The following is a 14,218-nucleotide window of genomic DNA, read 5'->3' as shown; positions in this document are numbered from 1 at the left end:
CTATGTTGCCGACTTGTACTTCCCAAGCGCTTAGTACAGTGCCCTGCACACGGTAAGCGCTCAATAAATGCGATTGAATGAATCTCCTGCATAATTTCCCTCTTCCTGTTCTCCGAGTCGTCACGAGAGCAACGGGAAGTTACGTTTCAGCCCCTGGAAATGGAGAAAGAATCTGTGTCGAAGTCCCGATCCTTTTGTCACCCCCTGAGAAGTCTCTCCCACTCTCTGAAAATCACAGCTAGATACGGCAACATTTCCAGAGAGCTTTTAGAAATTGTAATTGCGGTTTGTTGACAGTCACATGCATCTTGGAGGTTTGGGTCCGATGATGTATGGTTGGCTTTCCAGTGTGCTTACCCGAAAAGGTGCACAGTTAGCAGAATGTTAAGCGACTGTGAAAATTTATCAGAACCCTTGGGGTGAGGGGTATGCTGAGCTTGCAACTTGGTGAGAGGTAGTTTTTTGTTGTTGTTGTTGTTGTTTTTTTCCCCCCTCAGCTGCTAATGGGAGTGAATTGAAATTTTCAGATTTACTGTGTGTGCACACGTGCTTGGGAGTCAGAGGTCGTGGGTTCTAATCCCAGCTCTGCCACTTTGGGCAAGTCAGTTCACTTCTCTGGGCCTCAGTTACCTTATCTGTAAAATGGGGATTAAGACTGTGAGCCCCACATGGGATAACCTGATGACCTTGTATCTACCCTAGTGCTTAGAACAGTATTTGGCACATAGTAAGCGCTTAACAAATGCCATCGTTATTATTATTCATCATCATCATCAATCGTATTTATTGAGCGCTTACTATGTGCAGAGCACTGTACTAAGTGCTTGGGAAGTACAAATTGGCAACATATACAGTCCCTACAGTCTATTTTTGTTGCATGTTTCTAAATACACACACACACATATATATACGTATGTGTATAGGAAGCATCTCTTAAACTTCACCACAGAACCAGACCAGAAATTTGGAAGTTGATGTCTCTGCTTCCTTCTGTGTAATAATAATTACGGTACTTTTAAGTGCTTACTACGTGCCAAACACTGTACGGAGCACTGGGGTAGATCCAAGTTAATCAGTTCGGACACAGTCCCTGACCCATTTGGGGCTCAAAGTCTAACTAGGAGGGACTAGGATTTAATTCCCATTTTAAAGGTGAGATAACTGAGGCTCAGAGATGTTAAAGTGACTTGCCCAAGGTCACCCAGCAGACACGGGGCAGAGCTGAGATTCGAACCCATGTCCTCTGACTCACTGCTTGGACTCTTTCCATTAGGCCACGCTGCTTCTCTTGCTGGGATGTGGGGCACGTTTATATAATAATAATAATAATGATGGCATTTATTAAGCGCTTACTATGTGCAAAGCACTGTTCTAAGCACTGGTATATAGAACTTATTGTAAAGGAGGCCATCGTATTTTTTCAGCTTCTCGTCTTTTCCCTAGTTGAAAAGCAGAGTGTCCTGTTATCTGATCTGTGACATTAGAGAAGCAGCGTGGCTCAGTGGAAAGAGCCCGGGCTTGGGAGTCAGAGGTCATGGGTTCAAATCCCAGCTCCGCCACTTGCCAGCTGTCTGACTTTGGGCAAGTCACTTAACTTCTCTGGGCCTCAGTTCCATCATCTGTAAAATGGGGATTAAGATTGTGAGCCCCATGTGGGACAACCTGATCACCTTGTATCCCCCCAGAGCTTAGAACAGTGCTTCACACATAGTAAGCGCTTAACAAATACCATTATTATTATTATTCCTTGGTGGCCCTTGTGGAAATAATTGTTTTTTATTAATCCTAATTCTCATTTCCTCATGAATGGACTAAACCCGATCATTTCACAGCATTTCATTATGACCACTGCTTTTTGCCTCAACCAGGAAAACAGGCAGGGAAGCATCATCTTCCTCATATATCATTTGGCTGTGATAACTGTCCAAGCTGCAGTTATTGTTAAAATGTGTGTTTCTGGAGAGTAGTTTGCACATCTGTATTGGCGATCGCCACCTTTGCACGAGCCTGCTTTATTTCCCATCCTTTCCCAGATTTATTGGAATAGTGGAAAAACTCTCTTTTTAGGTTCTGTAGAGCTCGGGCCTTTAGCCAGTCTGTTAACAGCCGTCCTCGCCGTTTGAACTTTTCCCTTCTCTTTCTGTCACATTGGGATCACCCCGCTGCGATTTTCCGTCCTCCCGACATGTAGCCGGTGGTTTCGAGGGACTCGCCGTGCCAGTCTCGTGAGCCGGGTTCCGATTTCGGTCCTCCCTCAAGTACTGTGGCTCAGCCGCGCCCGCTTCTGAGATGAGTTTTGCGGGCCATTTCCGATGACCGCGTTTCGGAAGCTCTTGTCCGTTCGGAATATTGCCTCGTGGACTAAGCGACGTCTCCTTTTCCTCCAGACTCTTCAAGTGTGGCCTCTACTGGAAAAAAGATGGTGCTGGCACGGCCATGCTGGCGGTGGACTACACACCGATCCAAAGGAAGGGGTAAGACCCAGTTTGGCAGAGATATTTGCAATTCCCATTCCTGAACCTATGTTTATTATCATTATTAATAATAATGATAATAATAATAATTGTGGTATTTGTTGAGCACTGTACTAAGCGCTGGGGTGGATACGGGCAAATCGGGTTGGACACAGTCCCTGCCCCACGCGGGGCTCAAAACCCCATTTTCCAGATGAGGTAACTGAGGCCCAGAGAAGTGAAGTGACTTGCTCAAGGTCACACGGCAGACAAGTGGCGGAGCGGGGTTAGAGCCCTCTGAATTGCAGGCCCGAGCTCTGTCCTCTACACCCTGCTGCTTCTCCTAGGTAGGCAGACCATACGCCGCCTGCCCGGTATTCCCGATCATCAGACGGAAACCGGGAGAATTTTTCCCGACTCCCATTCTGCTGAAGTCCAAAGTGGGTTCTCCCGTCCCGGAGCCTCAGCTTATGTAGAACAGCTGGGGTGGTTGTTTTTGGTCTGGGGATAGCGCACGGGCCTGGGAATCAGAAGGACTTGGGTTCTAATCCTGCCTCTCCCACTTGCCTGCTGTGTGACCTGGGACAAGTCACTTGACTTCTCTGTGCCTCAGTTCCCTCATCTGTAAAATGGGGATTGAGACTGTGAGCCCCACATGGGGCAGGGACCGTATCCAACCCAACTTGCTTGTATCCACCCCAGCGTTTAATACAGTGCCTGGTACTTGGTAAGCACTTAAACAATACCACAATTATTATTATTCAGCCCACCCTGGAAAATAAACAGATGAAGTAAGTCTACCCCAAACAGTTAACTTTCTTCATTTACCATGTAGATTGACAGGGGTCACTTGGAACTCTCTGGTAAGTATGCCTGCACTTATTTATAATATAAATTATTTATTTAGAGCAGCAGCATGGCTCAGTGGAAAGAGCCCGGGCTTTGGAGTCAGAGGTCATGGGTTCAAATCCCAGCTCCGCCACTTGTCAGCTGGGTGACTTTGGGCAAGTCACTTAACTTCTCTGCGCCTCAGTTACCTCATCTGTAAAATGGGCATTAAGACTGTGAGCCCCCCGTGGGACAACCTGATCACCTTGTAACCTCCCCAGCGCTTAGAACAGTGCTTCGCACATAGCGCTTAATAAATGCCATCATCATTATTATTATTTATAATTGGACACACACACTCTGGTACTAATAAAAAACCCTTAAATGAGAGGCTGCTTCTCTTTCAAGGAACTCAGAGTACTTTATATTCTCATTGTTAGCCCATTTTCAATAATCCCCAGCAATTCAGCGATTCTAAGGCAACCTGATCGAAAGCTTCTTCGAAACAAAAGCTCCGACGTCCGTGGTATCGTATCAGCTAGCCCGTCTTTGGTGGAAGATCTGTGTGTCTGTTATACACATGTATTTGAATATTTGTCAGTTTGGACAAATATTTCGCCATGGCCTCCTGGGGGTGGCTCAACTCAAAAATATGTTGGCCGAATAAACTGTCCCTGGAGTCTTCGGGTACAAAGCAATCTGTGTTTCAAGGCAGTCTCACTCTTTCTCTGGAAAACATTGATTTTCTGCCACCCTTGCTCTTTTTTCCTCATCTGTGGTCCCCACGCTCTTATTACCTGCCATCTCACCAGGTTTCTGCTTTGCACAGATCAGTTGCTCAATAAATACCGTCGATGATGATGGGCGGGACGGGAGGAGGGAGGTATTGTTGGGCCATGGCTTACCAAACTTTTGTCTTTTTCAGAATTCCTTAAGAAAAGCGTCTCTCTCTTCCCCAGCGTGGGAGGGCTCTCTTAGGTACCTCTCGGACTTTTCCGTCCGTCATCTCTGACGTCCTCTCCCATCCCACTCGAGAGGCAGCTCGCTCAGAGTCATAGAAGGAAGTTAAATAGTTGTGGTTGGGTTGAAGAGAAGTAGTTCGCTTCTTCAGGCTGACTCTTGATCCTGGAGATAAGAGTAGGGCTGGAAAACGATGATGGTATTTGGAAAATGGTTGGGCTCATCCGGACGGCCCGGTTTTGACGTTGGATCGTGCGCCAACGTGGCATTCCGGTAGGTGTGGGAGCCCGCCTGTCGGACTGCTTCTTCCCGGGCATGGTGGTGGTTCCGTGCTACCCCTCTGGACACATTTCCACCCTGCCAGGACTCTGAAGGAGATACACTCATTCATTCATTCAGTCATTCGTATTTATTGAGTGCTTAATGTGTGCAAAGCACCATACTAAGCACTTGGGAAAGTACAATATAACAGTAAAAACAGACACATTCCCTGCCCACAATGAACTCACAGCGGCAAGGGGGAGACAGACATGAATAGAAATAAATAAATGACAGATAGAGACGTAAGCGGTGTGGGGCTGGGAGGTGGGGGAGAAGAAAGGGAGCAAGGCAGGGCGATGCAGAAGGGAGTGGGAGAAGAGGAAAGGAGGGCTTAATCAGGGAAGGCCTTTAGGAGGAGGTGGGCCTTCAATAAGGCTTTGAAGGCCGGGAGAGTGTTTGTAATAATGATGGCATTCATTTAGCACTTACTATGTGCCAAGCACTGTTCTAAGCGCTGGGGAGGTTACAAGATGATCAGATCATCCCATGGGGGGGCTCACAGTCTTAATCCCCATTTTCCAGATGAGGGAACTGAGGCCCAGAGAAGTGAAGTGCCTTGCCCAGAGTCAAACAGCTGACAAGTGCCGGAGCCGGGATTTGAACCCACGACCTGTGACTCCAAAGCCCGGAGTCTTTCCACTCTTTCCACTGAGCCACGCTGCTTCTCTAGTTGTAATTGTAATGACAATTATGAATTGTAATTGATACCAAGAGATGCTCCGAGGTGGAGGTGGAGGTCCCAGGAACACAATTCCCCGACCTCCCCAGCCCGACGACTGTAACCTGGGGTTTAGTGCTTCGTTTGACCTGAGTAGATTTCGGCCCCAAGTGGATTCTTCTATTAAATAATCTTTTTTAATGGTATTTGTACAATAATAACGATGGTATTTGTTAAGCGCTTACTATGTGCCAAGCACTGTTCTGTGCACAGGGAGTAGATACAGGGTAATCAGGTTGGGCACACACGGGGCTCAGTGTCTGAGTCGGAGGATTCAGCCCCCATTTACCAGATGAGGTAACCGAGGTCCGGAGAAGTGAAGTGACTGGCCCAAGGTCACACAGCGGATGAGCAACGGAGCAGGGAGCAGGGATTGTCACTCTTTATTGTATCATACTTTCCCAGGCGCTTAGTACAGTGCTCTCACACAGTAAGCGCTCAATAAATACGATTGATTGATTGATTGATTAAGCGCTTAATAAGTACGATGGAATGAATGAATGAACGAACTCCAACGGGCAGCACGGCCTGTCTCTTCTAGCGTAGCCCCATTGTCGTGAAGGCTTCGGGCCTCCTCTCCCTCCCCTGGCCCATCCTGCATCAGCGGTGCTTAGCCATCCTCACGGCATCATTTTTCCTCTTCTGCCTGGCCCAGCGAAGCTCAGTGAAGCAGCACATTTTCACCCAATAAATGTTAATAACCTGCCAGGGAATTTGTTATGGCGATAAATCATACATTAGGAGCATCTCTGGGATATTTCCCAGCATGGATGCAGATTAGCCCCTTCTGCCCAACACCCCCCTTCTTCAAATTCAAATTTGGATTAAATTCAAGCAGAGGGAAGCTGTTTTTGGAGAGAGTTTCTTCGGAGGGGTCTCGGATTGTGCTTCGAGTCTATCCTACCGTGTGCCGTATTTCCAGGCCCCTTGGCCACCCCGCCTATTTCTTTGTAAATTACAGTGGAATAGGCCAAATTCAATTCTGTCACCATTCGCCTGTGTATATGCTTGTACATATTTATTACTCTATTTTACTTGTACATATCTATTCTATTTATTTTATTTTGTTAGTATGTTTGGTTTTGTTCTCTGTCTCCCCCTTTTAGACTGTGAGCCCACTGTTGGGTAGGGACTGTCTCTAGATGTTGCCAACTTGGACTTCCCAAGCGCTTAGTACAGTGCTCTGCACACAGTAAGCGCTCAATAAATACGATTGATTGATTGATTCAAACACATCCGTAAGCCAATTTGATTTCCCCCTTTCCTTTCCTCGTGGGATTGCTTCCCTGGGCGGCTATTTAAGAATAATAATGGTATTTGTTAAGCGCTTACTGCGTGCCAAGCGCTGTTCTACGCGCTGGGGTAGATACAAGGTAATCAGATCGAGCGCAGTCCCTGTCCCACTTGGGACTCACACTCTTCATCGCCATTTTACAGATGAGGTAACTGAGGCCCAGAGAAGCGAAGCGACTTGCCCCAGGTCATACAGCAGACACGGGGCGGAGGCGGGATTAGAACCCAGGTCCTTCCTCTAGCCACTCAGCCACGCTTAGCTCCAAGATGCAGCCGTGACGCCAGCCAGCTTGGCAACGTGATCCCTTTTAAGGAAATGAAAGAGGCGCTTAGGTCATGGCGTTCAAGGTACAGGGATAAGCCACGAACGGATAAGCCGGGAACTCCTTTCCCCCGGCTGCCAAATCGTAACGGAAACTCTTCCGCAGTGCTTAGGATACAAAGAGCCCCTCACCGGGCCATACTTTGGCTCACTCTTCCCGCTTTTTCCCCCTCACTTCTTCGCGCTGCCGTTCACAACCTCCATTCCCGGGAGGTTGGAATTATAAGGCCTTTCTGCCCTTCCTTAGTTCAGTTCCGGCCCAAATGTTGTCCGAAACCGTCGGAGCGGCGTGTATGAGGAAGAATTCTTCTAAATCCGTGCGTTTGTGAAAGACCCCACTTGCATTGCTGGGAAAAAGCGGGATGATTATTAAACGCTCAGGTACACCAACATCACAATTGTGGCCATTCCTCCATTTTCTTTTTCAAACGAGTTAACCACGAAGGTGAAAAGTCAGAATCTTTTTTTTACATTATCAAGGCTAGTAACTGATTTTATTGATTGCTCTCTTCCTCCCTTCAAGGCACTGCTGAGAGCTCACCACCTCCAGGAGGCCTTCCCAGACTGAGCCCCTTCCTTCCTCTCCCCCTCGTCCCCCTCTCCATCCCCCCCATCTTACCTCCTTCCCTTCCCCACAGCACCTGTATATACGTATATATGGTTGCACATATTTATTACTCTATTTATTTATTTATTTATTTTACTTGTACATTTCTATCCTATTTATTTTATTTTGTTAGTACGTTTGGTTTTGTTCTCTGTCTCCCCCTTTTAGACTGTGAGCCCACTGTTGGGTAGGGACTGTCTCTATATGTTGCCAATTTGTACTTCCCAAGCGCTTAGTACAGTGCTCTGCACATAGTAAGCGCTCAATAAATACGATTGATGATGATGATGTATATATGTTTGTACATATTTATTACTCTATTTATTTATTTATTTATTTTATTTGTGCATATCTATTCTATTTATTTTATTTTGTTAGTACGTTTGGTTTTGTTCTCCGTCTCCCCCTTTTAGACTGTGAGCCCAGTGTTGGGTAGGGACTGTCTCTATATGTTGCCAATTTGTACTTCCCAAGCGCTTAATACAGTGCTCTGCACATAGTAAGCGCTCAATAAATGCGATTGATGATGATGATGATGATTGCTGATTGCCGGGGAACCCTGACCTTTTAAAGAGAACCTCTCTTCCCTATTCCAGGGAGGCTTTTTGGTTGTGTTTTCTTTTAGATTGAGTTTTCTGGTCCGTTGTGGGGACCACACACGTGACCACTCTATTAAAAACAATCCAATTGCCGCTCCCGTCCTCGGTGACTTTTTCCTTACTTTATTTTCTTTTTTGAAAGATACAGCCTCAAAAGGGCAAGCGCGCTATTTTTGTGTCCTGGCTTGCCTGAAATGAAAAGATTAGCCGACGCAGGGGCGATGGCTGATTAAGACTCCAGGCTGCGGCCAGCTCTCGATAACCTTTCTGGTCTTGCAGGATTACCCTGGGGGTGTCCACTGCTGATGAAATAACTGCCGTGGATGGGAGACGTGGCATATTGTCTGTCAGGGGCCGAAGCGAGACCACCAACTTTATTTCCCACTAGTGCAGCGGGCAGCGATTGCTGGGGAAATTGAGGAAATGACTTGTACCTCATCCTCTGAAGCACCTCTCGGAAGCCGCCACTTTCAGAAACAAGGGTTGGGCTGCTTTTCTCCATTTTTCTCTTCTCCTGGGAAAAAAAAAAGTGAATTACCTCCACAGTGCCTTTGTTCGGTGCTTCTGCACGCAGAAGGCTCTGAGTAAATAGGATTTATTGGGTTGGGTGTAAAAATAACCCACCAAATTCACGACTGTCACCCAAATCTGGCCGTAGCGTAGCCAGGAAAAACGTTCTTTCCATACTCTAGTATACCTAAAATGTAACCGAAGCCGTAGAGAAGCAGCATGGCTTAGTGGAAATTGCATGGGCTTGGGAGCCAGAGGTCGTGGGTTCTAATCCCGGCTCTGCCACTTATCAGCAGTGTGACTTTGGGCAAGTGACTTAACTTCTCTGTTCCTCGGTTACCTCATCTGGAAGATGGGGATTAAGACTGTGAGCTCCACGTGGGACAACCTTTTATCTTTTATCTACCTTTTATCTACCCCAGCGCTTAGAACAGTGCTTGGCACATAGTAAGCGCTTAACAAATACGATTATTATTATTGTTATATCCTTTACGGTGGAATGGGTTCATATATTCATATATTCTATATATTCACCGTATTCTGGAGGCCTTCCCAGACTGAGCCCCTTCCTTCCTCTCCCCCTCGTCCCCCTCTCCATCCCCCCCATCTTACCTCCTTCCCTTCCCCACAGCACCTGTATATATGTATATATGTTTGTACATATTTATTACTCTATTTTACTTGTATGTATCTATTCTATTTATTTTATTTTGTTAGTATGTTTGGTTTTGTTCTCTGTCTCCCCCTTTTAGACTGTGAGCCCACTGTTGGGTAGGGACTGTGTCTGTATGTTGCCAATTTGTACTTCCCAAGCGCTTAGTACAGTGCTCTGCACATAGTAAGCGCTCAATAAATACGATTGATGATGATGATGATATTGCATGATCACACATTCGGCTAAATGAAGGAGAGGTGGCATTTCACCCACAATAAAGGCAACGCGAATAATTTCCTTGCTCCTAGCCATAACTCTTCTTTCTGGGTCCTCATTTAAGGAATGCTAGTAGGTATTAGAGAAGATGGGAGAGCAAATCTCTGGTCTCTCTTTTCTGGGTTCTACTGAGAAAAATAAGTGGCACAAAACTGAGGAAATGGCCCAGTAATTGAAACCGCTTCAGAACTAGTTTGGTCAGAAAAGGAAGCTGTAAAACGCTACCCCCGTCCGCTGACCGGGAAAGACGAGTTTTCCGGTCGTTGGAGCTTTTATATATTTACCAAATGCACTTTCAAAAATCTGAAGGGTCTTCAATTATGCTTTAAACCCATCAGAACTGTAAGCCCTGAAAGTAAAACTGAAATAATGCTGTTTTCGGTCCGTTATGAGGTTTCTTTTATAGACTTTCTGCAACTTTTATTCTTGAAACTTAACTAAAGTACGTTTCTGCTGTACTTTCCGATGCTCTTCAGATGAGTCAGATACAACCAGAAGATGCCTCCAAGCACTCTGATATCCGAGTTTCATTTTTATCGTATGTGGTTTTTCACTTCTTGATGTGGACCCCCTCCAGTCGTACCTGCAGAGTAGCCACCCTCGAAATGGATGACCAAAGCGGCCACCTATTTGAGATTTGGGGCAGAGTAAACGAAGCCAAGCGCTATGTTTAATCACCAAAAGTGTGCTGTGGGAAATCAGCTGGGCAAATTGCATTAGCTCACGGGAAAACTCAGAAAATCCGACTTCCGGGGGCAGGGTGGCCTGCAGAAATCATTATGCTTTGTTACTATATTGCCAGGCACTGTACTAAGCGCTGGAACATTTGTTTGCAGAAACAAATGCCCTGGATTTGACTTCTCCCATTGGTGCAGGGAAGCCGCGTGGCCTAGTGGCTAGAGCAAGGCCCAGGGAGTCAGAAAGTCATGGGTTCTAATCCCGGCACCACCACCTGTCCGCTGTGTGACCTTGGGCAAGTCGCTTCACTTCTCTGGGCCTCAGTTCCCTCATCTGTAAGTTGGGGATGAAGACTGTGAGCCCCGTGTGGGACAGGAACTGCGTCCAATCCGATTATCTTGTGTCTACCCCAGCGCTTAGAACAGTGCCTGCACATAGTAAGCGCTTACTAAATACCATTATTATTATCATTATTATTATTATTATTACTGGCAGCCTCTGTCCGCGTGAGCCTGAAAATGGAGAAGAGGAGAAATGTTTGGGGACTTGTAGGTGAAGGGTGGAAGAGCTACAGGTGGAAGGAGGGGGTGATTTCGGGTTGGGACTTGGGGTGCGAGGGGAATTGGGCAAATCACATCATTTAGTCACTCTGGGTTCACGCCATTAAATCGCCGTTTGAGCTAGTATTTGGTCTTCCCCTTTCCTTCCTTCATTCATTCAATTGTATTTATTTATATGAAGATGGTGCTGATGATGATGATGGTATTTGTTAAGCGCTTACTATGTGCGAAGCACTGTTCTAAGCGCTGGGGAGGATACAAGGTGATCAGGGCGTCCCACGTGGGGCTCACAGTCTTCATCCCCATTTTCCAGATGAGGTAACTGAGGCCCAGAGAAGTGAAGTGACTCGCCCAAAGTCACACAGCTGACAAGTGGCGGAGCCGGGATTAGAACCCATGAGATCTGACTCCCAAGCCCATGCTTGGATTTACTGGGCGCTTATTGTGTGCAGAGCACTGTACTAAACGCTTGGAAAGTATAATTCAGCAACAGAGACAATCCCTGCCCACAATGGGCTCACAGTCTAGAACATATTTGTACATATTTATTACTCTATTTATTTATTTTACTTGTACATATCTATTCTATTTATTTTATTTTGTTAGTGTGTTTGGTCTTGTTCTCTGTCTCCCCCTTTTAGACTGTGAGCCCACTGTTGGGTAGGGACTGTCTCTATATGTTGCCAACTTGTACTTCCCAAGCGCTTAGTACAGTGCTCTGCACACAGTAAGCGCTCAATAAATACGATTGATTGATTGATTAGAAGGGGGGAGACAGGCAACAAAACAAGTAAACAGGCATCAATAGCATCAATATAAATAAATAGAATTATAGATATATACGCATCATTAATTAAATAAAAAGAATTATAAATATGTACATCTATACACGCAAGTGCTGTGGGGCAGGGAGGGGGATAGAGCAGAGGGAGGGAGTGGGGGCGATGGGGAGAGGAGGGGAAGCAGAGGAAAAGGGGGCTTAGTCAGGGAAGGCCTCCTGGGGGAGGTGAGCTTTCAGTAGGACTTTGAAGGGGGGGAAGTGAGCTAGTTTGGCGATCGTGAGGTGGGAGGGCATTCCAGGCCAGAGGTCGGACGTGGGCCGGGGGTCGACGGCGGGACAGGCGAGAACAAAGCACAGTGAGGAGGTTAGCGGCGGCAGAGGAGCGGAGGGTGCGGGCTGGGCTGGAGAAGGAGAGAAGGGAGGTGAGTTAGCAGGCGGCAACGTGATGGAGAGCTTCGAAGCCGATAGTGTGGAATTGGGAGGTTGATAGGCAACCACTGGAGATTTTTTTTTTTTTTTTATCAAAATGCGTAGCGTCCTGGAAGGCATGGTTCTGAGATAAGGCTGCCAATTCCTTCTTTCCTTTTGTCCCCTCTTCCCCAAACAGCTGAAGGACGTCGACGCCCAGAAAATCATCAAGGCAATGTTATCGTACGTGTGGCCCAAGGACAGGCCAGATCTCAGAGCCCGAGTGGCCGTTTCCTTAGGCTTCCTGGCGGGGGCCAAGGTAAGGATTACAGAAATCGTCCCGGGTTTCGGCAACCCAGAGGTTCTGCGTCTTTTCCACCGATGAACCGCCAGAAAGGCAAAGCGACCCCGCCGCCGTTTCCGTGGCCTTTCCCCGTCCTCTCCCCAGCCGTATTGTGCATTTACGCCGGTCTGTGACCTTTCTGTCTCTATTGAAATAATCTGTCTCTGTCAAGTTGGTCCTTTGGATTGTGACCTTCTCCCTTCCTCTCCCTCACTGTCCCCCGCATTTCCCCCTCGCTCCCCTCGCAAACCCCCTCCCGTACTCTCTCCTTTAGGCTCGCTGCTCCTGAGCACCACTTGTACCCTTTTATTGGGAGAGCACTTTTCCAAAGTTGCTGAGCAACAGACTAAGCTAGAGTCTGCGTGTTTGAGCAGGAGGGTGGGATAAATGTTACTCTATTTATTTATTTATTTATTTTACTTGTGCATATTATTTTACTTATTTTACACTTTGTTTTACTTATTTTACTTGTACATATCTATTCTATTCATTTTATTTTGTTAGTTTGTTTGGTTTTGTTCTCTGTCTCCCCCTTTTAGACTGTGAGCCCACTATTGGGTAGGGACTGTCTCTATATGTTGCCAACTTGTACTTCCCAAGCACTTAGTACAGTGCTCTGCACACAGTAAGCGCTCAATAAATACGATTGATGGTGATGATGATGATGGGAATGGTATTGCCGATCTCCTTTTCAGCAGCTGACTGTAATAATAATACTTATTATAATTATTATAATAATATAATAATTATTATAGTCAACACTGGACTCGTTCTAGGTCTGTCTTTTACATACAGATTGCTTAAAGGAAAGTTGGCCTGGGACGCCCTCCCTCCTCAAATTTGGCGGACAATGACTCTCCCCGCCTTCAGAGCCTTATTTTGAAAGCACGTCTCCTCCAAGAGGCCTTCCCTGACTAAGCCCCACTTTTCCTCATCTCCCACTCCCTTCCGCATCACCCCAACTTGCTCCCTTTGCTCCTCTCCCGTCCCAGCCCCGCGGCACTTATGTACATATCTGTCATTTATTCTATTAACATCTGTCTCCCTGCCTCTAAACCGTAAGCTCGTTGTGGGCAGGGAATGGGAAGAAATCCTTTTGAGCCATTTCGTGGATCGGTTTCTTTCAACGGGGTAGCTTCATTCATTCATTCAGTCGTATTTATTGAGTGCTTACTGTGTGCAGAGCACTGTAGTAAGCACTTGGAAAGTACAGTTCAGCAACAAATAGAGACAGTCTCTGCCTGCAAGGGGCTCACAGTGCAGAAGGGGGGAGACGGATGTCAAAACAAGTCAACGGGCATCAGTATAAATAAAGATGATATATACACATTATTAATAAAATAAATAGAATTATAAATACATACATATATGCACACAAGTACTTTGGGGCGGGGAGGGGGGGTAGAGCAAAGGGGGTGAGTGGGGGCAATGGGGAGGGGATGGGGAGCAGAGAAAAAGGGGGGCTTAGTCCGGGAAGGCCTCCTGGAGGAGGTGAGCTTTCAGTAGGGCTTTGAAGGAGGGAAGTATGCTAGCTTGGCGGATGTGAGGAGGGAGGCCATTCCAGGCCAGAGGTACGACGTGGGCCGGGGGTCGACGGCGGGACAGGCGAGAATGGGGTAGAGAGGAAGTCAAGCGCAGGCACCTGTGGCGTAGTGGAAACTACATCCAGGCAGAATAAATGATTCCTTGTGCCCCCTCCTTCCCTCCTTTTCTCTATCCCTTCCTTTCTCTCCCACTCACTCACACGTACGCACCAACAAGCCGAGGCACCGGTTAGTCTCAGTCATTACTTACGCTCTAAGAGAAGACACGCCTGCGAATCCACGGTTCCAAATCGGGTTCTGGATGCCTGGCTTCAGGCCTGCCTCAGTGGGAGGTAGGATCCCTTCAAGGCCCTACTGAGAGC

General features: G+C 46.9%; 1 protein-coding gene across 1 annotated transcript in view; it reads left to right on the top strand.

Moving 5' to 3' along the window:
* The window catches only part of ABCB7 (ATP binding cassette subfamily B member 7), an 85,279-nt gene that overhangs the window by 31,589 nt on the left and 39,472 nt on the right, over positions 1-14,218 (top strand). The window contains exons 4-5 of the mRNA XM_038747699.1: positions 2,388-2,474; positions 12,169-12,288. Of these exons, the coding sequence (XP_038603627.1) occupies positions 2,388-2,474; positions 12,169-12,288 (207 nt within the window). The remainder of the gene's footprint in view (positions 1-2,387; positions 2,475-12,168; positions 12,289-14,218) is intronic.

Source organism: Tachyglossus aculeatus, chromosome 6 (genome assembly GCF_015852505.1).
Source record: "Tachyglossus aculeatus isolate mTacAcu1 chromosome 6, mTacAcu1.pri, whole genome shotgun sequence".
Taxonomy (NCBI): Eukaryota; Metazoa; Chordata; class Mammalia; order Monotremata; family Tachyglossidae; genus Tachyglossus; species Tachyglossus aculeatus.
This window is presented reverse-complemented; position numbering and strand designations above follow the sequence as displayed.